Consider the following 26,832-nt stretch of genomic DNA (forward strand, 5'->3'; position numbering starts at 1 on the left):
GCGAAATGGTTTCTAATGGTTAATTAAACAATATAAAAATTTAGCAATACTAATACGTAGAATCTGAGTGCATCATGCGTTGATAATCATGAAAACCAATCTTTAGCATTATATAATGTCACATTTCTATGACAGTGGGTCATGATTTTATTAATCTCAGGGAAGACGCAACTAATTGTGTTATCTTCACTTACACAAACAAAAATAATTGAATAAAATCCGAATCCAAATGACAAAATACCAATCTTGAAACAAGTATATTTTTTGTGTAAAATAATATCACACGTTAATCGTAACCTGGAGAGAATGAACCGCATGAAAATGAACGCTCGAGTGAGTTGTATCGGAAATGACGTGCAGCGTGTGTTGTTGTTGTTATGGTGTTGTTCCGGAAACTGATGACATGGACAGACGGGGATGTGCTAGCGTCGAGACTGGAAAGTGCGTCAAGAACAGCGCTGGGGTTTTTTCTGATACTTTAGCATGAAAATCAGGTATTGTGCCGTCTTTTTATTCACGTTTATCGTGTGTGTGTACGTTATATACGTATAAGTCTTTCGTATTTGATGTTCATGACTGTTAATATAATTCTGAGCTCTGTTGTGGTGAAAGACTGTTGGTTGGTCGAGAACGTAACTATCGGCCTCACACTTTGACTCGACTTCGGATATTAACTGATACATTTTTATAGAAAGATAAAGACTGGATAAGATGTGGGTTTGGGATGATTAAACACGTACTGAACGGCAAAAGCTAACAAGCTGTAAGCTGTAATTGTCTTGACTTTATGGTTTGTTATTGTTTAGCCAGACGGCTAAGACGAGCTAAAGCCTACTAGCAAGCTACATCGACACAACTAGCTCAGCTAATATAGGAAATTTGATATGGACTATATTTGGTATAATCATAAAAAAAATATACTCTGCGGTATGAAATACAATTGCTTTAACTTGTCCTCTTTAAAACGTGATAAACACTCGAAGTTGTAATAAATGTAAGTGCTAGTAACTTCGGCCTATTAGCAAAATATGTAAAGAAAACAAGTATTAAGGAAAATATTTTTTTGACAGTCATTTAACGTTATAAATATAACGTTAACTAGTTAATTTGATGTGAAATTAGTCACATTTCTGTTTGTATTGTGCTATTTTTTTGAGTGGCGACCTTTGGATTATCAGGTAAATTGTGTCACGGAAGTTATAAATAAATATACGTTTCGGAGTGTAGTGTCAGGAATTTCCTGGCCTGATATTAGTAATTTTCAATACTATTTAGGGCAGATAGTCTGGATAGCATGCATATTGGGACGCAGTGATGTACTCACAACGCTCTGTTTCTTTAGGTTAAAAAGGAAAAAAAATGAGCTGAATTAATTTATGTGAAATTTTAGACAAGTATAATAAAATAAAAAAAAGGTTATAAGCAGTATGTACATCAAATTTTGCTGTAAGTTTGATTGCAACATATAACTATTGCTGTTAATAATGTTCATCGTTTGTTTGATTACGTCTTTAATTGATTCTTCCGTACATTTCTGCCATTTGTACATTAACTGACAGTCACCACTGAGAAGCGACTACTAAATATATTGTAGAAACTTAATTTTTTTGTAGAGCTGCCTTGCAACTATTTGTATTGTGAAAAGCACTATACAAAAAAAGAAAAGGCATGTGTTCCTCAAATCATTTGCAATGCTTATTTTCCCCATGCACAACACAAACAATGCATTAACAAGATATAGGGTAGCTCCTGTTTACTCTTTATATATATATATATATATATATTTATCACATCCCACCCCCCAGAACACATAAAATAAAATAAAAATCTAAAAATTCAAATATCAGAATTCTAATATTACTAACAGTGACGAAATAATTAACATCATTGGTTTGCCCATCATGTCTGATTACGTTATCTGCTCCTTTTAGTTACCCTATTGATTTTACTTTGGGGGAAGAGTTATGCACTTTTCAAAGAATAAGATAAATAAAAAAAATTTGGTGGATCCTCTAACAGAATTTGACATGTTTTCCAATTTCAAAAACAGCATCACATCACTAAGCCAGAGTGAATTTAAAGGTGTTTACTTGATTTCCAATCAAAAAATATTCTTCTCCGAGCCAATAGACATGGAAAAGTTTTTGGGCATGACCACACCATGTTCAGATATACTGTTTACTCATATACCAAATCCTGATTTGATCATGTTAGTGTAGATTCAGTAACCAATAGTGCTTCAACCAGCCAAAAGGGATAGAACCAACTGCTATATAAGTCAGCACTGAGTGCCATTTTGTCAGTCTTTTGACTGAAGCGACAGTTGTCGTGTCACGTGTAGCCTTATAGCACGGCATCCTACACAATGCTCATTCTCTTATCTCAGGAAACCAAGGTTACGTAAGTAACTGGAGCATTGCCTTTCAAACAGTCTCTCCAGTTGCGTTAACTCTATGGATCTCAATTTTCGATCATTTGCATGATCTGTCGTTTAAATGAATGATCACTTAATCGTTTAATCATTAACCTTAATGCTACTAAATGTGTCTATATGTGCACAGTGCAAAAGCCACTCTCAACCGCTTTCCCACCCAAAGTAAAGGGGTTTTAGTTAAAACATTTAGTTAAAATGGTAGTTGCAGGACTGTTAAATGAATAGATGTGATTATGATCATTTGATAAAATGAAGAGAGCGCACTGTACGTTTGAGATCATTTTACTTTGTTGACGGTTTCCCACTACAAACCACTACACAGATCTTTATGGTCTCTGCTGGTGAAATGTTATTTAGGTATCGCCGTGATTACAAAACAAATGACCTCATTTTATAAGTGTAGCTAATATCAACTGTTCACAACCACACAGAAAAAGACTCAGTTTTGTTCATTGCTTTCTGAGTCATCATCACCTTATGAGTGTGAGCCGTAAATGATTTTTGAATGTTTCAAACCTGAAAAAAGTACAAATAAATGGCACAAAATTGATACAGTTCCCAGAGTCTGATAGCTGTGGTGACAATAATTTGACCCAGTTATCTCAGTTATAATTAATAATGTAGTTTACTTTAATCAATTATTATCTTGATATGCTTTAAATTAAGGGTGGAACGGTTCAAGGTAAAAGATCGAACCGTACGGTTCTCTACCCATCTTTCGGCAAGCACTTGCACCATGGTTCAACTTAAAAATGACAACGCATTTGTAAAATGGTTTGTTAAAAATAACAAAACATAACCCGTTCGGCTAATGTATGTTTCTGTTGATGGATATGCATTCTGGCTTCCCAAAACATAACCACAATAACGGGATGAAAAAAAAGTGTACAAACCTGTCACTCTTTGTTCAATACCAGGTGAGTGAGTCAAATGCAGTCGAAAAACTAAATGAACAAAAAAGTTGTATAACCTTATTACATGAAAACAGCCTCTAGTCTAGAGACAAAAAAATAATGCCCTAATTATAATCCATAAATATTGCCTGACTTGAGTCACAAGGGTATTCCATTTATCTTTAGTTTTCCTATTAATGCCACTAAGCTACTGAACCTCAAATGGCTCTTTAATCTTCCTTGTATTGACATCTTAAGAAGTCATGTACTTACAGAAATAATGTGCACTCAGCTTGTCATTAATGCAAAAAAGTTAAAAGTGCGATAATGTACAGTCAGAACAGGCCCAGTTGTGTTTGTCTAAATCGTTTTGCAATAACAACTGACATTATTTCTTGTGTGAAACTGTTAAATGAACATGTAATAATAAGTATGAAAATAAACAAAGTTGTGTGTTCTGTAACAGGCAATGATTGTTTCATAATGTTACATAAATATATATTTACCCTAGATTACTGTAGAATCTGGCACAAGGTGTCTCTTTCACTTCTGTTTCACTTCTCTTCTGGGTCCTGTATTCCCACAGAAACAGCTGCTGATAGACAGATGGCTTTATACCTGGAGGGGACAGCAGCAAGCAGCACCATGGAAACCTCCAATTTTGCCCATGTCATCTTCCAGAATGTGGGGAAAGGTTACCTCCCTCACGCAGCATTAGAGTGCCATTACACCCTCACGCAGTTCATTAAACCACATCCCAAGGACTGGGTCGGCATATTCAAGGTGACACTCGCTTTCATTTGGTCTTTGTTTTGTACCTTCTCTTTTCTGCCATGTTTTGTTCAATCCTTGGATATGAAGTGTCTACCAAGAGAAGCATAGCTTGTAACTTCACTTGGCTTGGATTTTTCTGTTTCTCATCTCATCACCATTCCACCTTCAAACATGGCACTTACATTTAAGAGTTTATATAAATCAGGACTTTGTATTGTCCACTTGTCCGGTTCAAGTGGATTTTGTGAAAGGAAAGGTGAAAGAGAATTTTACTTGCCTGACCGGACAAGTAACCTAAACAGCCTTAAGTAAATCTAAATGGCACTTTCGATGCAGCTTGTGTATTTCCTCTGCAGTGGAAAGATGGAGTTTGTTGATACTTATTTAATTTGAATAGTAACAACCATATAGTGTCTTATTATTCTAACTTAATGTAGGCTATTGATAAAAAGTAAGAACATGATGTAAATGGTGATATTTACATTTAGTCAGGTTAGGAAAATATTGTCCTTCATAAAGTGATTATTTGTCAAAAGAGAAGCACATGTCAAATCTTAATGTCGAGCCCTATAAATATATATGTAAATAACAAAATAAATGTAACATTAGTATATTAAAACAGAACTTCTAAGTAATTACTTCCAGAATAGCTTTAGAATGAAGGTGTATTGTATTAATATTTCGGTGTCCTGTTGCTCAATAGACCTTAATCAGGTTAGATGCCACATTGAATTGAACACGGTTGGAAAAGAGGCTGTGAGGGATACAGTCTTTACAGTGGCACACACTGTATAAAAGTACTAGATTGTGTAATTCTGCGTTTCTGAGGTGCTTGTCAACGGAAATACATTTCGTCAGCTAAACTGTTGGTATGTTGTTGAACAGTGGCACAGCCTCATTTTTCATTCCTGTTGAAAATTAAATGAGGCACTACCCGGATAAATGTTACACCCTGACTATTCACAAATCTTCCATGCACGGCAAGGCGCCAAAAGTTGCGGTGGCCACTGAGGCTAAAATCGAAAGCATTTAATCAAAGTTATCAGTCAATAATGACTCAGATATCATATGTCAACACAATGTTAACCTACCGGCCTTCCTTGCTTTACTTCAGATCTGTACTTTTTTCACTTATTTCAGGACAATGCTCATGTCAGCCAAGTTGGTTTCCTACCATTTTATAGGACTCATGTGTAATGTAACTGCAACCTTAATGTCTTGATTCTGTTTCACATCTTCAGTTTCCACAGTGTGGAAATTACAAGGCCCTGCTGTCATATTTGGCAGTGTTACATTTGGGGAGCCGCCATTACTGCCGCTTAGCATAATGTTGCATTTACTGCTGGCCACAAACATATTTCCTGCTGTAAAAGATTTTCAGAACCTGATTTTACTCTAGTCTGACTCGGAGAGAGATTACTTTTATTTGTAGGTATCTGCTACTGTTATATATAGTGTAACCCAAATGTCCACTTGATGCATACTAGATGCCAGTTCCAAAGTAGTAGACGGGTCACTTCTCTTGTCCCTGAAGCCATTCACCTGCTGTGTTTTTTAGGAAGATGTTTCAATGGAGAGCTCACTAGAAAATAATCTTTTTAAACCTGAAGAAAATGTGTTGTGACTTCCAAAACTGATAGGGGAAGGTATTTCTTATTCATGTTATTCTGGAAAAACTGTGAATCATATCCAGGAAAATCTCAGTCACAGCTGGTTCCCCTTCTAACAAGGTTTTCATCAAGTGAACATGAACGTTTACTACTGGCTTGTGTAACAGAACCTGGTTTGAGTATTTTGTGAAAGTGCTTGGCAATTCGCTTGGCAGAGAAGAAGAAGATATAAAATATTACAACCTGCTGGTAGATTGAAAATTCCCCTGTGTTGGCATAAAGCTGTGCGTCATGCTGGAGTGTAGTTGAACACGAGTGTGGTCATGACGGTGAGCACGGGAATGAAATATGTGGGTTGGCAGGATAAGCGGGGTGTTTTGTCTCCGTCTGCTTTCTGGAGTTCCCCAGCTACTGCTGGATGGGAGAACATAAAACAAACGGCATTTACAGCATCATGGATGTGGAGTGTATGGCAAGAGGAAATAAAAGTTAGTGGAAGGGGAGTCGAGTGTGGTCACTGTCAGGGTTTGGTGTCTGGGGTCGGATCCGACCAGATCAAAGTGGTGTTTTAGAACATTTTACTTTGCATGGGATATAGAGAGTCTGATGAAGCTGTTTTACGGCCGGCTGTCAGGAGGGCTTCTGCTTCTCAGCAGCTCTGTCACACCGTGGCCAGTGTTCTTGATTAAAAGAGACAACCCTCTGTGAGAAACAGGTACAACTTTTAAATTCATGCAAGGTCGGTTTAAACCTGCACAGTCCTCAGACCATCTGATGCATATCAAATGGGGAGAGTTGACTGGAATCACCAGTTCTGTTTTGATTGACCTGGATTTTGTAAGGTTCATGCCATTAAATCTTTCAAAGATAATGAAAGTTTTGTTCAAGTAAAAAAAAAAAAAACAATATTACCATCAAGTAATATTATTAAAAAAAGATTGCAATGTCCTAAGAGTAATGTTGTGGTAATATCCTTTCAACTTTTAAGGGTAGTGTACTCCCCCATGGCTTGCGTCAGCACTGGTCAATGCATTGATTTTTATAAAGTGAAGCATCAGCTTCAGTTTTTTTGTCCAGCGTTCAGCCCTTACGTCGCTAGCTCTGCCGCTGCATCATAGCCCGTGACCGGAAGAGAAGATGAGTCGTTTTGAGGGGGAGGGGAAGTTAACGTTTTTGATTTAAAGATTACGAGGGCACATGAATTAAAAAAAAAATTAAGTGCATGTAAATTATCATAAATTATCTATAATAAACACTGCAGTATTCCATTTTAAAATAAGAATGTTACATTTTGATTTTTCGAAATGGAGATTTAAACATTAGCTGAATAAATAAGCTCTCCATTGATGTATGGTTTAGTAGGATAGGACGATATTTGGCCGAGATACAACTATTTGAAAAATATGGAATCTGAGGGTGCAAAGAAAATCTAAATACTGGAGAAAATCTCCGTTTGAACTTGAAGTTGTCCAAATGAACTCTTAGCAATGCATATTACTAAGTGTGAGTGACGTGACCCATACTCGGACTTAGCGCTCTCCATTTAACCCATCCAAAGTGCACACACACAGCAGTGAACACACACACACACCGTGAACACACACCAGGAGCAGTGGGCACTGGGCAGTCAAACTCTCTAACCATTAGGCCACGACTTCCCCCTATTAGGAATCAAAAATTAAGTTTTGGTATATTTACAGTAGGAACTATCCTCATGGAACATGATTTTTGGCATAAACGACTGGTTTTGTGGTCCAGGGTCACATATATTTTTCCCATACTATGGAAGTCAGTGACATTTATGTGCTCAACTCATAAATCTGGTATTTCCGACTTCATTTGAAGGTCACATTATATATCTGCTGAAGAAATAGTCAGATGCAATTCACAAAGTGGAAATCCCTCATTTGGAATGGCAGTTAGTCCATGAGTTGTACGATGGTTCTACATAATTGTTCTTATTGGCCAATCGCAATCTTTGTTTATGATCTGAATTATGATGGAACTCGCATGGTTATGTAGGCTGTCATGCAGTTGGATCACATAGTGTCCTGCCCTGAAGGGAAGGCATGTTCCTCCAAAAAGAGTTGACTGATTGACTGCATTTTTCTGCACCCAGAGACACAGAATAACCTCCGGCAATGAAGGACACATGATCATAAATCTCAGCATGGCTGTCTGTGTTGACAGACAAAAGGCAGCCGCATCAAACACCAGAAAATTGCAAGACCTGTTCCATGAGTCACTCGCCTGGAGCTTCAGGTAGTCGCAAGGCTATTATCGCCACCTAGTGTTCAGGAGATTAACTGATCATACCTGAACACCATGAAAGGGAAGTCTGGGTACTTTTCTTGGAACCAGGAAATCTTAATCTAGTGTAAATGTGATTTAAACAATGGGAAAACTCCAAATCCTTCCACTTCTTAGTCACCATTATCTTATTCTTAGTCTTTCATAAGATGTCATTAGATGTGTAGGAAGTTTTAAAACCTCTAAAGGAGAAATGCACTTAGCATCACTGAATTTGCCTTTTGCCTACTGCTTCTTGTTTGAGCAGGCATGCTGCCTGTGGCTCTCTTATGAAGTTGGAATGGTTACAAAGGGGGTCTAGTTGAAAAACTTTGTCATGTCGGATTGTCAGAACATGCCATCAGACACACTGCACAGAAGGTGAACACTGCTTTATAATTATCCTGTCAGTGCAGTAGTTGTTCTCTGTACTGCATCCTGATATATAGACTCGCTGTACCCAGTGCTGCATGTAGTTAGCAAAGAGACAGAGTCATGGGCCAAGTCAGTGCGTCACTGCGATTCAGGGAACTAGGTACTTTCTCCCAAACACTGGGATGCTCTGTTGTTCTCTCTAGAGTTTCATTTGTTTATTCTTTTATTACATGCCGTAGTTCCAGAAGGTGTTTGCACACTTAAACCACATTTAAGATTGGAATTTGCATTCGGTTGTAAATATGAAACCGCATGGTGTCCATAAACAAATAATGTTTACTTTTTTATAAACTTTTACAATAATAATAAAAAAGATTATATAAAGAACAATAATAATTGTGTGTGTTTGAGTGCAGAAAACTTTAGTATCTGTGGCATCAATGTAGACATAACGTCATCAGATATGTCGCAGTGTATTGACAATGATACTGTTAGAGAAATTAGTGTGTATATACAGCACATGATTATGAAGAACTCTCAATATGTACATCACATCAAAGAGAAAGTATTAGTAGCTTTCGTGGAACACACACACACACACACAGAGACACACTTGTTATTATGTTGGCTTGGCAACAAGCCAACATACTGTTATGCTATTTAAACTTATTTTTATTTTTATTATTATTATTCTTCTGAGAAAAAAATTCTGAACGCTACTCCTCCTAGGGCTTTAAAGCCACAAGCCCCAAACTCGGCAGACACCTGCGGGATAGAGGGGTGGTGTGTGCTATATCTTTTCAGAGTGATCAGACTTAAAGTTTTTTTTTTATTAATTTTTAAATGTAAAAAAAAAAAAAAAAAAATTGCGCCCCTACAGTTGCAATGACATTTAGGGGCGGAGTCGGGTTTCGTTTCACTTTTAAACTGGTTAAAAATACTGCTGCTCAGCCCAGGCTGTCTACACGGAGCCGAGAACTAGCGAATTCATTCTTATTTAAGACCTTTTAAAAACGCGATTACACGCAATCCACACGTTAGAACACACCAAGAGCTAAATTCAGATGTTTCTGAACTGTTTAAAGTAATAACATTATATATTCGCGGCAGCCAACTGCTCGCGAGCTGGCAATGTATTTCTCTGAACACTTGAAGTCCACAGAGAATTTACAGCCTTTCACATTAAAACACTGCAGCGAAACGGCACAAAACAATTAGAATAATATATTAAATGGTTTTAAAGTAGTTTTGGCCACTGTCACGCTGGTCTTAGCTGGTTTCTAACTGAATCATCAGGCTGAACATCACAGCGAGCTCGCCATGTATTTCTCTGAACACTTGAAGTACACATTTACAGCCTTTCACATTAAAACACTGCAGCGAAACGGCACAAAACAATTTGAATAATATATTAAATGGTTTTAAAGTAGTTTTGGCCACTGTCACGCTGGTCTTAGCTGGTTTCTAACTGAATCATCAGGCGGAACGTCACAGTGAGCTCGCGCTTCAGCCCCGCGCTGCGGGAAACAACTGAGTAGCTGATGGCGCGTGTGCACGAGAGAGAGCCGCGCGTATCGCGGACAGGGACAGCAACACTGAACAGAGCTGCCGTTCAGGACGTTCACTTCCTCCTGGACCTGAACGAACAAATTCAAATCGCAGTTTAAATAAACAGAAAAAAGAGCGAAAAGCAAAAGAGCTCAATTCAGCAGCGCGGTGTTCTGGTGTTCAGGGAGCAAGCAGAGACGCGTCTCAAAGTCTTCTTGCTTTTGTACCGACAACAAATACATACAAAATATGTCGAAATACCCGTGTTGGAAAGTGTGTTCGAATAAATATGTGGTTATGTCTTAAGTGAAAGTAAAGATTTGCAAAAAAAAAATCGGATGTGTATCATCATAATGGATGCGTTTGTCTCTTAAAGGGACCGCGCCTAATTTACTAACTCTGCTGTCAGAGTCTTTAATGTATGAAAATGAAAGTAAATCACTCACTGCTCTTGACTGAATTACCTTGTAGTACAAGAATTTATCCAAAGTCAATCCAAAAATCAGATAGAATTGTTTTACTAGTGGGTGCAGGCCACTAGTTCATTTATGTAAGTGAGTATGGCAAAATAGTGATCTGTGAAATATTATACCCACTAATTCTTCATACAGTAGGCTACCAGTGAAATTTATTTAAAAAAATAATAATTAAGGACCTGCCCATGTTTTGCTTAAGTGTTTCTTTCTTTACTTGTTAATGCAACCTTTTCACACCACAGACTGAACCAAATGAAGCATTTCTTGCTTGGTAACTGTTCAACAAAGTATTGATAGTTGTGTAAATATTGTCATACTGACAGTCTGAAGTTTTGGTTGATTCCATTACATATCTTTTTATCAAAGTTATCCGAAATTATCAAGATGAATTTGTTCTGAGTTATTGTCATATATTATTACCACTTTCTAAACTACAGCAAATAAACTGTGATTATGTGAGAAATGTTGAAGGTGTCTGAATACATTTTGGTTTGATTGTGTATTTTATCTTACAGTGAAGACTATGCAGTGCTATTTTACATTAACAAAAACAAACTTAAAAAAAGTAAACATTATGTAAATAGCACAAATAAATAAATAGAATGAACATACAGTACAAATTAAACAATTTTAAACAGTGTGTAACTGCATCATCTATACAAACCATTGTGCTTGGACCCCTTATGATCTCCTTGATTTAAAATGCATTGTTTCAGTAATCTTGTGTGTCGTTGCCCACAACGCGACGGTGGCAGGACTGTGAAATACATACACGAGAAAAATAGGCATGACTTATTTCACATCCAGCTAGACAACCCTGTCATAGCTGTTATCATAGCCCAGGCTTTTTATAAAAAAAATAAAACAGCAAGGGAGCATGGAAAAAGACTGTTGCAGGTGTATTTTTTTATGGCATTATTATTTGTATTAATTTTGCAGCGGGGCAACTCAATGTTGGGCACACAAGTACTTTGGCTCTTTTGCTCCATGGCCAAGATGGCCAAGCCAACATCAAAGTTAGTTCACTAACTTTTAATTCTAGTTATTGTTTATTATTGTTGTTTATATAATTGTTTTATAAAAGTATTTTTTAAAAGTAAATAATTGGTTACTTAAAATATAAAATGATACTTAAAACATACTGTTATTAAAACTCTGAAGTGTATTTTTCAAATACTTGATAAAAGTTTCAGCAATTATTGTGATATGAAAATTTGCTGTCCCATGCCTTATTGTTCATATTATATATAATTGGCACATAGTTTTACATATAATGCAATGACATTACATTTTTGTACATTTTGTGTGTGTGAAGTATCCAAAGACTTGTGCTATAATATAATATAATATAATATAATATAATATAATATAATATAATATAATATAATTGGAGTATCCAAAGACTTGTCGTATATAATATAATATAATATAATATAATATAATATAATATAATATAATATAATATAATATAATATAATATAATATTTATATAAAGTTTGAATATTTGTTTTTGCAGTTATATTATTAATAAAAATGACTTTTGATGTTTTTCTATTGTTTTCCCCCTGCCAAAGTAGTTATCCAGCAAATTTAAACAGGCTAATCATTCTTATTCATCTCGGTCAAATATTAGTCTATATTTGTTTGTGCATTGGCCATTATTCTTAAATGCAGCTGGAGCTGCTTTCATCCTGGATCTAGTGTAGTTTCTCATGCCGTTTTTATTCTCATCCATCTCCTTTTGGTTACCATTTCCTCGGCAGACCTAAATGAGAGACACACAGGGGCTTAATTTTTGCCCTCCTTCACCCCAAACGTCTCTAATGAGTGGAGTTAGGTCCGGGCAGTAATGATGCTCCGTATGGGCCATGCCTTTAATGGCTTCCTGCTCTTTACAGTTCCAGCACCTCGGGCAACTTTTTTGTACAGTTATGGGCTTTCTGCAACACTAATGTTATTGTGGCCAGAGGACAGCTGTATGGTTTGAGCAAACAAGCCACATAACTTTCTAGCATGACTGAGCTTTACTGAGTTTACATTATTTTACTGTATGTGTATCTGTGTGTTACTTCCAGGATACTATAGAGTTCCCACTTAGATGCTGATAGCAGGTACTAGGCATGCGTGCACAAACACAGTCAGCCCAATGTGAGTCTGATTTTGTTTGACAGTTTTATGACAGAGGGCTGAAATTATGGATGTATTTTCTGTACTCCCCCTCATCAACCATCAGTTAACAACACATAAAATTCATATAATTACATCTTGGTTTCCATTCTGAAGTATGAATAAAATTTTCACCTATTTTCTTCTTCCTGTTAAGGCTGAGTTGTAGCCGCGCTCCCTCAACCGAACATATTCACAAGGCTTTGGCGAGAAACACGTAGCAGGCAGGCCCCCGTAAAACGCAGCTGAGTCCATGTTTTTACGCTCCCATCTCAAAGGCTTTCTTCTAGGCCTCATGGAGATGAGAAAAATGCACAATGTGCCAAAGAATTTTGCAACATGATGGGAATCGGGCAAAGGTTAAGACCACAAGAGCTTGATGAAGCATTTACAGTCTTTATATTAGTGTATGTGGGAGAATTCACACGTTCTAGCTTCAGATTTGCCAAAAGCTGTACCATTTATGCATGTTTTTATTTGTGTTTTTTATGAGTTTTGATTTTAGAGGCATGTGAATTTTATTTTTTGTATATTGTTATAATATATATATATATTTAGTACAATTTAATTATATATTTTTCTCATACACTACCAGTCATTTTTTGTGCTTTTAAAAGAAGTATTTTATGCTCACCAAGACTGCATTTATTTAATTTTACTTTTATTTTAAAATGTATTAAAAAAGGCAACATTTATTTTAAATTGTAATTATATTTTACAATATAACGTTTTTGTTCTATTTTTTTTTTTTATCAAATAAATACAGCCTTGGTGAGTATAAAATACTTTTACTAGAAGTTTATATTGTAAAATTACATATATGTGTTATGTTAAATGTTTATATGGATAGTGGTTATATTTATTATAAATATACTAAATAATAAAATGTAGATCTGATAATGTTTTTATCCAACTGTAAGATAACTAGAATGTTGGACTGGAGACTTTCTGTAAAATGCATGATTCTAATTGATGACAGACATGTTGAAAGCATATGGCTACTTTTAAATGACCACACAGCTATGAAGTGTCGCGAGTCTTGAAAGTGTTACATTTTCATGCTAAATTATTTCAGTTATTTAAAAGGTGGCTTAAATCCTACCACAGCAAAAGAGCCACAAAAACACTAAACGACTAAACAAGCATAAGACAAACAATAGGATAAAAATATCTAACTACTTTATTTCTGAAATGACTTTTAACTCTCTCTCTGTCTAGCTCTCTCTCACACACTCACATGCATACACACGCATACTCTCATGTACACACAGAACCTTCCTCTTTACGTAATCACTGGAACAAGTAACAAAGTTGTACACAGAAGTGTTTTGGTTACGAAAACCTTGAGACGGGTCATCGTGGACCTCCTTTTTAATTGAGTCGAAATCATTTCTGTGGCATCACCAAAGGCGTTTCACATCTCCCCGTCATTGGTTGAGCCAGTCTTAAGCATGGAAAGTGTATTTTAACATTTAAAAACTGTTTTAGCTTCCAGTCAGATATGCTAACCTTTTAAAAGGTCTCTGTTTTTGACAGGTTGGCTGGAGCACTGCTCGTGACTACTACACGTTCTTGTGGTCACCTCTTCCAGACGACTACACCGAGGGGACCGCAATCAACAGATCTGTGGTTTTCCAAGGTGAGATAACATTATGAAAATGGGGTTTCACGCAAGCATTTCTTCAATGATTGTCATGCCAGAGAGAAGGCCCCTCGAAGCTTTTAATATGTAGTGACGGATGCAATAAAATAGGAAACACTGAGGCCTCCTATTGGAAAGGTTGAAGTGTTGATGGGCAAGTTTTACTGGAGTGGCTCAGGTCACATACTGGAATCTTTGTGAAGGATTATAAGGTTTCTGTGGCATGAGTCCGGATTCCTCATGGCAATTAAGAAAATATACCATTAAATAAAACGGACATGAGTCTGTCATAAAGCAAGTTATGATGTAAATGATGCACTTCAGGCTATGTTCAGTAGTCTAAGCTGTCGTTCCAAAGACAAATGAGTTTAGTGTAATACATGAGCCGCTCTAACGGTAGGATTGTTCTCTCTGCTTGATTTTGGGGTATTTTGCAGGTTACTACGTCCCAAATGACGATGGTGAGTTCTACCAGTTTTGCTATGTCACACATAAGGGGGAGATCCGTGGGGCCAGCACTCCGTTCCAGTTCCGTGCCAGCAGCCCCACAGAGGAAGAACTGCTGACAATGGAGGATGAAGGAGGATCTGATATCCTGGTGGTCACCACCAAGGCCAGTTACCTGGAGGTGAGGACATTGTTTTCTTCCTGTTGCTCCTGAATTCAATATTTCTGGAACTATCGTTAAACTCGTCAGTTTTCACATGCCAGGATTGTCACTTTCGGTTCTTTTTTTCCCAGCAAAAGATGGAACAAATTCAACAGGAAAAGAAGGAGCTCTTGGAAAACCTGGACCTACTTCAGAAAGAGAGGGATGAACTGCTTGAAGAGAAGGATAGACTACAAAAAGAATGTGAGCAGGAGCAAGAGAGCAGTGCTCAGCTCAGGAAAGATGTGCAGGTGAGATGGGACACCGAGAAAAACATGTCACGAGTTTAAAAGAGGATTCGTTTTTTTTTTTTTTTTTTTACCTCATAATATTTTAGAAATATATTGGAAATTGAAATGTTTTTCACATTGTATTTAATGGGTAAAATAAAGGATGTTTTTATATGTATATATATATATGTATGTATGTATACAGAATTTTGTTCTCTCAAATATGATGTTAAAAAATATATATATATTTTAGATGTCTTAATTTACATCTAAGTTCACAGGCTGTCAGTACTCTCCTCAGACTCTTTCCATAAAATATAATTCAAATAATTTACAATAGACATGAGGATCATCAACATGAGGATCATCATTGCCATTTGTTGCTTTTAAGTGGCAATTTTCATAAAGTATAAATGTATCAGCTCTGAGGCAGAGCTGGTTTAAAGATGAAAACAAACACACCCATTTCTGGCTGTTCATTTTACGACCACACTTTTATATGTTGTTTTATGTGCTGCTAAAATAATTCTACAAATATTCTGCGCATGAAGTTATACTGCAGAAGAGTTGGAGACCTGCTTTCCCATTAGTCATGTTTGCAGATTCTCAGAGACCACAGAGTGGACAGTCCTTTCTGCAGCAGCTGGGAAGACAGCATGCTTATGACCGAGGGAATTTGTGTCTGTACACAGGAGCTGCAGCTGTCTGCCCACAGCCTGCAGGAGGAGAGAGAGGAGGTGAAGAGGAGAATGGAGGAGAGTACGGCACGACTGTTGCAGTTAGAGGAGGATCTGATCGGAGTCACACAGAAAGGCCTGCAGAAGGAGACTGAACTAGACTGGTGCGATATTGAAGCAGCCACAAACAGCCAATCAGAGAAGGCTTGATTATATTAACAAACTAGTGTTGTCATGATACCGACATTTCCATAGTCAATTCCGTAACCACAGCTGAAAACAGTGTACTGTTGGTCCAAAATCTCTGTTTAAAAAATATATACATATTCTACAGTTTCTTTAGCATATTCTAGATTCGTTCCGTGTGTGGCTGAATGATTGACAATGGCTCTGATTTGACAGCCTGAGGGATCGAGTGAAGAAGTTAACCCTGGAGAAAGAGGCTCTTGAGTGTCAGCTGAAGAATGAGAAAGATGAGAAGGAGCTCTATAAGGTAACGCCACTCACTCACGACCTCACAACTTTGATTTCACTGACTCAAGTGTATAATGGGTCTGAGATACACAGCTACATTCAAGTGTTGAAAAAACGGATTCTTTTACGTTTATTTTTGTCTTTTATATCTGATATATTTACTTATTTTAAGTGCATTTATCATTTTAGTTTTATGAATTAAAAAAATAATGAATATAATTAATTATAATAATATATTAAATTGTTTTGAATACTCGTGTGTGTGTGTGGAAACTTCATATTTGGACTTTTGATGAATAAAACTGACACATGCCCATTCCTAAATATAATTGCTTGGTATTTTGATACAATGCTTATATTCATATAAAATATATTTAATTTACCTTAAACCAACAAACAGACATTTCTGAAATGTTGTTTTGAAAAAAAAATGTATTTATCCATACAGAAGTGGAGTACAGACCCTCATTCTTCTTTTCCTAATTGCTCTGGCTTGCACTTTGAAATTCTCACTCTCCAATACTCACTTTGTCTCACCCTCTATCCCTACTTTCTCATGACGGTCACAGGAACTGGGCATTAACTGTGCGCTGTATCCACTGAAACACAGGCAGCCCTCACTTCACAGCAGATGCCAGAGGCAAAAACAGAGAAGGGTTGGAGCAGAGCAGAGTCGCTGCTCTCTTACTGCAGCGTTATAATTAGGTTTAGCTTGCATACTTCCTCACCGCGCGGAAATGCACCTCATTCTAGCAATTGTGTGGATAATTGGGAGCTCGTCCAGGATCTGTTACGCTGCCAGTTTTATGTGCCATGTGCCCAGGTTATTGCACAGCGGATGTGCAGAGAGAAACTCAAACAGTCTATTTGAATCAAGTATCTCTGTGTGTGTTTGGCACAGATTCACCTGAAGAACCGCGAGCTTGAGAACACTAAGCTGAGTGCAGAGCTGCAGATGCTGAAATCTGTGGATGTGAATAAGGAGAACACCATTGCTCAGTTGAAGGAGGAGCTCACTAGAGTCAAATCCTGCCTGGCAGAGAAAGAAAAACAGCACCGCCAGCTACTGGCTAATAGTTCACCTTCGGTACACACACCAGCGCTTTCACTTAAACTACATTTCATACATTCAGTGCTGCGGGAATGATTCTTAAAACCCAGAAATGAGTTACCATTTTTCCACGTCCCATTTCTTCATCCCAGAGTCATTTGCAGAAGATATACGGAAATGTGTGCACATTCGTGTTTGCTTGTATTCTTATGCGTGTTATTTTCGTCTTTGTCAGGGGGAAAGTAAGGCTCTCCGGGAGCAGCTCAGGCAGAAAGAGGAGCAGTTACAGGCAACCCAGCAGCAGGCAAATATGCTAAAAGCCGAGCTGCGTGACTCCTCCAATGCTCGTGACAAAAGCATGGCTGAATTATACCGTATCCGCCTGGAGGCCGAGTCTTTCAAAATGGGACAGATGGAGGCCCAGGCTGAGTGCAGCCGCCTGGAAAAGCAGCTGGAAGAGATGAAAAACTCAACCCAGCAGGAGGCGGTAAAGAGATGCACACCTGTATGACTTAGCATGTTTCTAAAAGGAAAAACTGACCAGGCCATGATGGCACTTACATTACTCCAGTATGCCTTAGTCACAAAACTGTGTACCACTTATGACGATGCAACTAAAGAATCTTATGAACAGTTCTCTCTTTGTCATCGTTTAACTACGAACCATTATTAACTAACTAATCACTCTTTCCCTCAGCAGTGTAAAGAGTCTGATGGGTTTGCTGTTGTTGAACTGCAGAGAGAAGTTGAAGATTTACGGCTCAGGCTGCAGATGGCTGCTGAACACTATAAAGACAAGTATAAGGAATGCCAGAGGCTCCAGAAACAAGTGGTCAGGCTCACTGAACAGCAAGAAGTGAGTAAACCCTCAGTTTGCCTGCAGAGTCTTGTGTTTTGAGTTTTTAGCTGTTTGTGAGTTTTTAGAGTTAGCCGACTATCGCGTTTTGTCTCAGGTGAAGAGAAGTCCAGGGTCTGAACTGGCCGCTGGTCCTTTATCTGCCAGTCCAGAGGCATCTGCACCAGGTAAGTTCAGACTAAGCAATACAAGCTACAACTTCAGAGTGTTTAGGACATCGCATGGACACGCTGTTGTGTTCTCTGGATTGCTTACAGGAAGCCCAGGTACTTCAGATGCTGTGCTAGATGCCATCATTCAGGGCAAGCTGAAAAGCGCAAGCAAGGATCCTGAAAAAAATGACAAATACAGGAAATGCAAACAGATGCTTAATGTGAGTACTTGCCTTTTGCTCTCCTGTCAATGACGTACTGGATCTGCTTGATATACTAGAGTAGGGGTGTAATGATCAATACATCGATCAGATGCCACACGTAAAAGAGCATGCACAGAGCGAAAACTGAATTAAGTTCTCTTCTGCTTTTTTGTGCTTGGATGAACAAATACAGACAAAATGACATCAAAACACACGCCTTGACAAATATCCTAGTAAACATAGTCGGTTATGTAAATGAGGTTATAAAAAAGTAAAGTAGATGGTTGTACTCAATATCATAAGATCGATAAATTGATCGACGTACTGTACTCCAGAAACAAACGTATCAACATCTCATCCTATAATTTCTTGAGGTATTGGTAAATATCATAACACTGGGTATGAGAATCATATCGTGACGAACCATCTGATTTACACCCCTGTAAGAGTACTTATCATATTCCTCCGCAGGAGGAGCGAGAACGCTGCAGCTTGATAACCGATGAGCTCACAAAGATGGAGGTGAAGCTAAGAGAGCAGAAGAAAACCAACGAGGGCCTGCGAATGCAGCTGGCTTCTGAGGAGGATCGCTACAAGGTCAGCATCGCCTTCATCAGAGTTTAAACTAAAACTTAATTCTGTACTGTACTAGAGGACATTTGGGATTAACAAGCTACTACGTTATACAAAAACACAGATAACATTAAGATGTGCTGCATGAATGAGTGACAATTAAAGACCGATGACAATCTGGTGACCACTGTTCATATTCCATCAGGTTATTGACTGTTGTGGGGCGAATTCTCATGGGTGAAGTCTGTTCGTTTCAATAGGGATCCATGCAATCAGAAATTTAATTTGAGGGTGAAAGGTTTCACCATGCAGACTTCACAACGAAGTTGTCAACGTGGATTCACTAAAATCATACATCGCTTCACTATTGACCCTAGACCATGAACCATTTTGCCTAATGACATTTTGCTAATGTGACTAACATTTTTAGGCTCACAGCAGTCCTTCCCCTTTCTGGAAAAGCTGGTAGATTTTTTGGTACACAAAAGCTGGTTTAGACTGCACCTCAAGACTGTTTAGTTTCTTGTAGCTATCATCATTCTAGCTAGCTTTAAAATCAACATGACCAAATATTCCGTGCACTCATTTTCATCAGTCGGATTGAATCCAAACAGATTTCAGATTCTGAAAGCTCTACTTATAATTACAGTATTGTTCAAAATAATAGCAGTACAATGTGACTAACCAGAATAATCAAGGTTTTTCGTATATTTTTTTATTGCTACGTGGCAAACAAGTTACCAGTAGGTTCAGTAGATTCTCAGAAAACAAATGAGACCCAGCATTCATGATATGCACGCTCTTAAGGCTGTGCAATTGGGCAATTAGTTGAATTAGTTGAAAGGGGTGTGTTCAAAAAAATAGCAGTGTGGCATTCAATCACTGAGGTCATCAATTTTGTGAAGAAACCGGTGTGAATCAGGTGGCCCCTATTTAAGGATGAAGCCAACACTTGTTGAACATGCATTTGAAAGCTGAGGAAAATGGGTCGTTCAAGACATTGTTCAGAAGAACAGCGTACTTTGATTAAAAAGTTGATTAGAGAGGGGAAAACCTATAAAGAGGTGCAAAAAATGATAGGCTGTTCAGCTAAAATGATCTCCAATGCCTTAAAATGGAGAGCAAAACCAGAGAGACGTGGAAGAAAACGGAAGACAACCATCAAAATGGATAGAAGAATAACCAGAATGGCAAAGGCTCAGCCAATGATCACCTCCAGGATGATCAAAGACAGTCTGGAGTTACCTGTAAGTACTGTGACAGTTAGAAGACGTCTGTGTGAAGCTAATCTATTTTCAAGAATCCCCCGCAAAGTCCCTCTGTTAAAAAAAAGGCATGTGAAGAAGAGGTTACAATTTGCCAAAGAACACATCAACTGGCCTAAAGAGAAATGGAGGAACATTTTGTGGACTGATGAGAGTAAAAGTGTTCTTTTTGGGTCCAAGGCCCACAGGCAGTTTGTGAGACGACCCCCAAACTCTGAATTCAAGCCACAGTACACAGTGAAGACAGTGAAGCATGGAGGTGCAAGCATCATGATATGGGCATGTTTCTCCTACTATGGTGTTGGGCCTATTTATCGCATACCAGGGATCATTGATCAGTTTGCATATGTTAAAATACTTGAAGAGGTCATGTTGCCCTATGCTGAAGAGGATATGCCCTTGAAATGGTTGTTTCAACAAGACAATGACCCAAAACACACTAGTAAACGGGCAAAGTCTTGGTTCCAAACCAACAAAATTAATGTTATGGAGTGGCCAGCCCAATCTCCAGACCTTAATCCAATTGAGAACTTGTGGGGTGATATCAAAAATGCTGTTTCTGAAGCAAAACCAAGAAATGTGAATGAATTGTGGAATGTTGTTAAAGAATCATGGAGTGGAATAACAGCTGAGAGGTGCCACAAGTTGGTTGACTCCATGCCACACAGATGTCAAGCAGTTTTAAAAAACTGTGGTCGTACAACTAAATATTAGTTTAGTGATTCACAGGATTGCTAAATCCCAGAAAAAATGTTTGTACAAAATAGTTTTGAGTTTGTACAGTCAAAGGTAGACACTGCTATTTTTTTGAACACACCCCTTTCAACTAATTGCCCAATTGCACAGCCTTAAGAGCGTGCATATCATGAATGCTGGGTCTTGTTTGTTTTCTGACAATCTACTGAACCTACTGGTAACTTGTTTGCCAAGTAGCAATAAAAAATATACTAAAAACCTTGATTATTCTGGTTAGTCACATTGTACTGCTATTATTTTGAACAATACTGTATATGTATCTTAAACAAAAAAGAAAGCTAACATATATGTCAGAAGAGGATTTTTTTTTTTAGCAAATAATTAGTTAATATTCTTCTCCACTGAACAGTTCTCAAGATGTGAGATGTAAATAAACATACGTTAAACTGTTTATGACCTTACACTGGTAAATGAAATTAGTTTAAGCAAAAACCTATCCACGGCACTAGATATTTGCCCATACCCCAATTTTGCCTGACATGTAAACACCTTATCCTGCGTTCCGTTGGCTAATGCACGTGTTGCAGGACAGTGTCCGTACGGCAGATTATTGGGGATTTAAATGCATCCAGCTATTCCATTTCGTGGTACGGGAGGAGGAAATATATCATAAAAGCTGACCCTTTCTTGACTCAAGAAAAAATATCCTCTCATCTCGTGCAGCCATACAGGACAAGTGGCATGTGACTGAATGAGTTTCCTGCTGCAGTCTTGCAATACTCTAGGGTTTTTAACACTTTAACATCACAACTCGAATAACAAATTGAACACTCATGCAATAGATGGATGCTTACATTTTGACATCACCACCGGGAAATTGATTTTTAATTGGATCATGAATTGAGAAATCAGCCATTGTTCTATAAAAAAACATCCTGTGAGTTTCATTTCAAGATCACGTTCATTAGACGAGTCGCATTCGATTGTCAACGCGAAATTGCGTAGCTTGTCAGTGTTCTTTTTTTTTTTTTTTTTTTAATGCCAGCTGTAATTTGAAATTCCTTACTCTCCAATAAAAGCACTTCAGCAGTTTATAAACGGAGTAAATGTCCCCTCAGTACATTTTCTATTATAGCACATAGCTAAAGTGACATTCAGCTGTGCCGTGTTTTTTTTCTCTCTGGTATGTTTCCACCAATATGACTCAGATCCGAGGGAAATGTGATCACAGATGAGCAGACCTTCAGATGTTCTGATAAGAGATCCAGGACGACCTCAGTACCGTTTTCTCCTCCACACTGTTTATGGCTGCACTGAGTCAAGCCCGATATCATTGCATTAGCACAAATACACTGACAGTGCTGGTTTATGAGCGTGTCACTGAGGAGACTGACTTTTACTGCTGTTTACATGAGACGTGGAGACAGTGGAGGAAGGACAGTTGGGAGTCCTGGGATCAAGACAGGATAATGCATCTGCTGGCTGCCTCTCTACACAGCAGGAGACAGAGCGAGGGACTCGGTTCTGTTTAAGTAGTAAGGTCATGTGCAGATCAGTGTAGTCTTCAGGCTAAGTTTATGGTTTCTCTGCTTGACTCATGTGGAGCCATGTAGAATCCATCTTGTGTTTAACATGGAGATATTATTATTTTTTGTTTCCTAGCAAATAAGTACTTAATTCAAATCCCAAGCATATCGGTTGCAATTATTTTATTTCATTATTTCATTATAACCTAACTCTGATTGGTCAGTCATATTGGTCATATTTTTATATAATAAAGTGTATTGATCTTTGAGTCAGATTACCATTTTATGCATTTATTATTTTTCTTGTGCAACTCAAGGTTTTTATTTTATTTTTATTTTTTTTGCAACTATCAGGATACTGAACAGTCAGCCAGTCATTATTGTATTATTATTTAAATTTAAAAATTTTTTTACAATTAAATGTAAATAATATTTCAATATTTATATATTATTTTATTTAATGACTAAAGCATTTTAAGCATTTAAGTAAATAGTATATTTTAGAATTTTTTGTAAAGTTATCCATTTTAACTGTTTGCAAAATATATTTTTTTTTCAAATTTACTTACGCACATATCACACTCAATCCCGATTAATATTAATCAGTTCAATAATATATTTTTTATATGAATATATCTGACTGTATATTATTTTGTAAATATTAACCAGTTATTCTCATTCAAGAGTCAAGTTGTTTCACTTTTCATTTTAAATCATGTTTTAAGCAGATCTTTGTTTTCTGATTCCAGAGCCAGGTGGCAGAGAAGGGCCGAGAACTCAAGGAGCTGAAGGACAGTCTTTTTGCGTTGACCAAAGAAAAAGAGAAGCTAGAGAGGGTGCGTGCTTTCGTGTTCATTTTCCACAGGCCTCTGCCATTCTACAAATGCAGCTGTTTTCCTCGCTTGTTGTTTTATTCTCAGGATCTGGTTTGGGTTTAACACATCTCTCTAATCGGGCCAGCAGTCCTTATTTTCCATTCAATTACCCTGGACCACAGAGAGGGACGCTTAGTCGAGGTACAACACAAAACTCGACGCTCAAGAAGCAAAATGGCCCAATTTGAGGTTCAGACTAAATGAAATTGGCGCCTGCCGAAGACTTCAATAAAAGGCAGAGCCCTGCCTCCCTTTGAACAGGCTGAGGAGTTTTAATGGAGGGAATAATTAAACTGTTTGTGCGAGGGTGGCAAGTTACTCTACTCTGCTGTGGCGAGTGATGTATTGTCTGGACGCAAAGATCGAGGGAAGGATGAAGACGAGGATGAAAAAACCGAACCTGACTGTATTGTCAGTACATCACGGGTGGCCTTTGGGCCAATTTCACCCCGTTTAGCTTGCAATGGGCATTTTTACATTTAGGTTTCGATTGAAATGTGTGGATGGGGTAATTAGCTATTGATTTCAGCAGCCGTTCTTGAAGAAACCTAATGTATTTCCTGTGCCCTTATCAGGAGTTGCAAAGGAGTGTCAGCAGGGAAGAAGAACATGAAAACAAAGATGGCAGTGTGGATGTGCAGGCAGTTTTCTTGCAGTACGCGATGCCGTACCCTCAAGACGACCCATCTCCTCTGCTGGTGCCCCAGCGCCCCGCTGATCTCATGTTTGGGAACCCGTACTCCTCTACTGATTCAAGGGGTATCTATGCTGTCAATTCACCATTCATTTCAACTGTTCCTTCTAAATGTGGAATGAATAGTTTGTGTCTAATACTATCACAGACAAAATTTTGACTTAAGGCTCCAAACACTTTTTAGGTTACTGTGCATGTATTCCTTGATTGCTCCTATAAATCTAGGTATTAAGTCATTAAAGGGTTTCCTTTCCTCACAGATGGAGCCGATGGAGAGTTCTCTGATGACCAGATGCCCCGACTGCCCCCAGTTGGGCCTCCATCCTGGGACAGCAATGTAGTGTGCATACAGCCCACCCGAAACCTCAGCCGCCCCGACGGACTGGAGGAACCAGAGGAGCCGCAGAGCACTGTGAGTTCAAGACGGCTACCTCCACGATCAGCTGTTAGAAGTGATATAGAGGTGGGATTAAGGTTTTAATCAAGTCAGAACTGCAGATGGACCGTCTTTCTTTTATCTGACCTTCTCTCTCTGCTGTGCTGGCCTCCGGCAGGGCTTAGCTAAGCTGGCATTATTAAAGCCCCGCTAACCCAGAGCAGAGTCGTTAAGGAAGTGCTCACGCTCACATCCAATAGAGCTCATTAGCCTCGTCTGGATAACTGTGGATTTACCAAACTAAACATGGAAGAGCTTGCCAGTTTGTGTAAAACAGTTACTCTTCATCGTAAGTGGCCTGTTCGCATCATGTTTGATGTGACTGAAGTATACACAAAGAATTGTATGTACCAGAAGTATGATTGCAAATTTGCAAGTCGTTCTCTAAAAAGTTATACCTGAATGAATTTAAACTTTTTTTTTTTTTCTGACTATATACATATAGCTAAATTTGCTAAAACATGAAATATACAACAGAGCACACTGTGCTGAGTGTTGAAACCCATAATGCAGTGCTCTCAACTTGTATTTCCAGTTCAAGATGAGTCGAATGAACCTTAAGTAAGATCAACCACAAAAATGAATCTCTTACTAAAATGAATAGTTCACCAAAAGAAATGAAAATTCTATCATTTACTCAACCTCATGTTATTCCAAGTCTGAATGGAGTACTTGAGTTTCAAATGTTTTGTATGCAGGGTTAATGTGCAAAATACCATATTTTTCTGAATGTAAGTCACACCTGAGTATAAGTCGCATCAGTCCAAAAATACCTCATGATGAGGAAAAAAAACATATATAAGTCGCACTGGACTATAAGTCGCATTTATTTAGAACTAAGAATCAAGAGAAAACATTACCGTCTATGTAGCTTACATAATTGCATAGGTTTATCATTTTTTGCGGTATTAATCATTCACGGTGAACAGGTTTTTAGGTGGTTTTTGCAGACAGGAAATGTTTTTTTTTCTTCTCTCCCCAGCAAACCAATGATCAGCCTCCAGCCGCTGACCCTGCAGAGTTCCTCAATGATGGACAGATGCCATTCTGCTTTGAAGCCAGGTAAGAACACACACATACAAGAACCTCGCGGCTGTTACCTATCATGTGTTTGAGCTTCGTTGTGGTGCGAGTATGTGCATTAGCTCAACGGCCCACCCACATCGCCTTCACACAGATGCTGTTTTACTTGCCTTTACTCTCCTGTTGTTCCAGCACTGGCTCATTCACACCTTACCACACTTTATAGACACGTTCGGTCTTTATTTTTTTCTATTTCTCATACAGTTTAATCTCTCTGTCTCACAGTGGAGAGCAGAAGCGATGTCCGCTGTGTGAAGTGATCTTCCCTCCTCATTACGACCAGTCGAAGTTTGAGGAGCACGTGGAGAGCCACTGGAAGATCTGCCCCATGTGCAGCGAGCAGTTCCCTCTCGATTGCGACCAGCAGCTCTTCGAGAAGCACGTTCTCACCCACTTCGACAGTAACATGCTCAACTTGTAGTCCAGAAAAAGAGTACTTGCCTCCACTTCACATTTGTGTTACAGCTAACAGCCACTTAGCATGTTTAGCTTAGAGCGTTCATCTGTAGAGCACTGATTCTTTATTTAATTAACACAATCAAGGCAAGTCTGGATACTGTTAATGAATTCCTAATGACTGAATGATGGATTTGGATGACCTTTTAGGCTCTTTAGTTAAGTCCATTTTAATTGGGGATCACTTCTGTCAATAGGACTGTTTATTCTAGTTCACTTTAACGCTTCTTATATCAAAGTTAGTGCTTGAGAATACTTAAGAACACTGAGCAAACCATCCCCGGGTTCTGAGTCAGGTATCGTCTACTATAGTCTGTTTCTGTCAGGCCATGTATGTGACCAGCTAAGAGGGGGATTCTATATTCTAAAATGATTTGAGAATAAGCCTTTGAAGGTAAACCTTGATAATCAAGTCATTTGAGTTAGTGTTTTTCCTTTATCTATTTAAATCACTTATTTTAATTGAGTTGCATGCTCACGTTTCCTGTGCACTAAAAATCACAAACCTTTTTTCTTTTTTCTTCATTTCTTTAGTTAAATACTGTCTCTTTTTGTGTGAGTGTGTCTTATATACTTGATCTAAACCAATAAAGATTTCACTGAAGCAATATTTATGCTGGTCATACTGGTAATGTGGAGTTTATCGAATTAAAGTTTTAGAACTTTGGCTATATAGCGAATACTAAATGGGTGTAAATATATAACTTCTCTCTATTCTTAAACCAAAAC

General features: G+C 38.1%; 1 protein-coding gene across 4 annotated transcripts; it reads left to right on the forward strand.

Moving 5' to 3' along the window:
- The first annotated feature begins 361 nt into the window (after positions 1 to 361).
- On the forward strand, positions 362 to 26,711 carry LOC113060175 (tax1-binding protein 1 homolog B-like). Of its 4 annotated transcripts, none has more exons than XM_026229058.1 (18): positions 362 to 494; positions 3,914 to 4,110; positions 14,102 to 14,204; positions 14,645 to 14,835; positions 14,949 to 15,107; positions 15,779 to 15,927; positions 16,166 to 16,256; positions 17,139 to 17,324; positions 17,524 to 17,775; positions 17,986 to 18,144; positions 18,242 to 18,311; positions 18,402 to 18,517; positions 18,971 to 19,096; positions 23,309 to 23,395; positions 24,010 to 24,193; positions 24,389 to 24,540; positions 25,547 to 25,626; positions 25,873 to 26,711. In XM_026229058.1, exons 2-18 carry the CDS (start codon positions 3,934 to 3,936, stop codon positions 26,066 to 26,068), a joined length of 2,478 nt encoding a protein of 825 aa, XP_026084843.1. In that variant the 5' UTR covers positions 362 to 494; positions 3,914 to 3,933; the 3' UTR covers positions 26,069 to 26,711. The 4 variants fall into 4 exon arrangements, with proteins under 4 accessions (XP_026084843.1, XP_026084844.1, XP_026084845.1 ...); XM_026229059.1 differs by having other exon boundaries at positions 17,989 to 18,144; XM_026229060.1 differs by having other exon boundaries at positions 18,028 to 18,144.
- The last annotated feature ends 121 nt before the right edge of the window (positions 26,712 to 26,832 follow it).

This window comes from Carassius auratus, chromosome 41 (genome assembly GCF_003368295.1).
Source record: "Carassius auratus strain Wakin chromosome 41, ASM336829v1, whole genome shotgun sequence".
NCBI classification, from domain to species: domain Eukaryota; kingdom Metazoa; phylum Chordata; class Actinopteri; order Cypriniformes; family Cyprinidae; genus Carassius; species Carassius auratus.

What these genes read in the sequence shown, in the direction of transcription:
- LOC113060175 (XM_026229058.1), top strand. Translation starts at nt 3,934, where the DNA reads ATGGCTTTATACCTGGAGGGGACAGCAGCAAGCAGCACCATGGAAACC. An exon ending in AAGGAGACTGAACTAGACTG is followed by an intron (nt 15,928 to 16,165) that starts GTGCGATATTGA and finishes CTGATTTGACAG; the next exon opens with CCTGAGGGATCGAGTGAAGA. An exon ending in CTCCTCTACTGATTCAAGGG is followed by an intron (nt 24,194 to 24,388) that starts GTATCTATGCTG and finishes CTTTCCTCACAG; the next exon opens with ATGGAGCCGATGGAGAGTTC.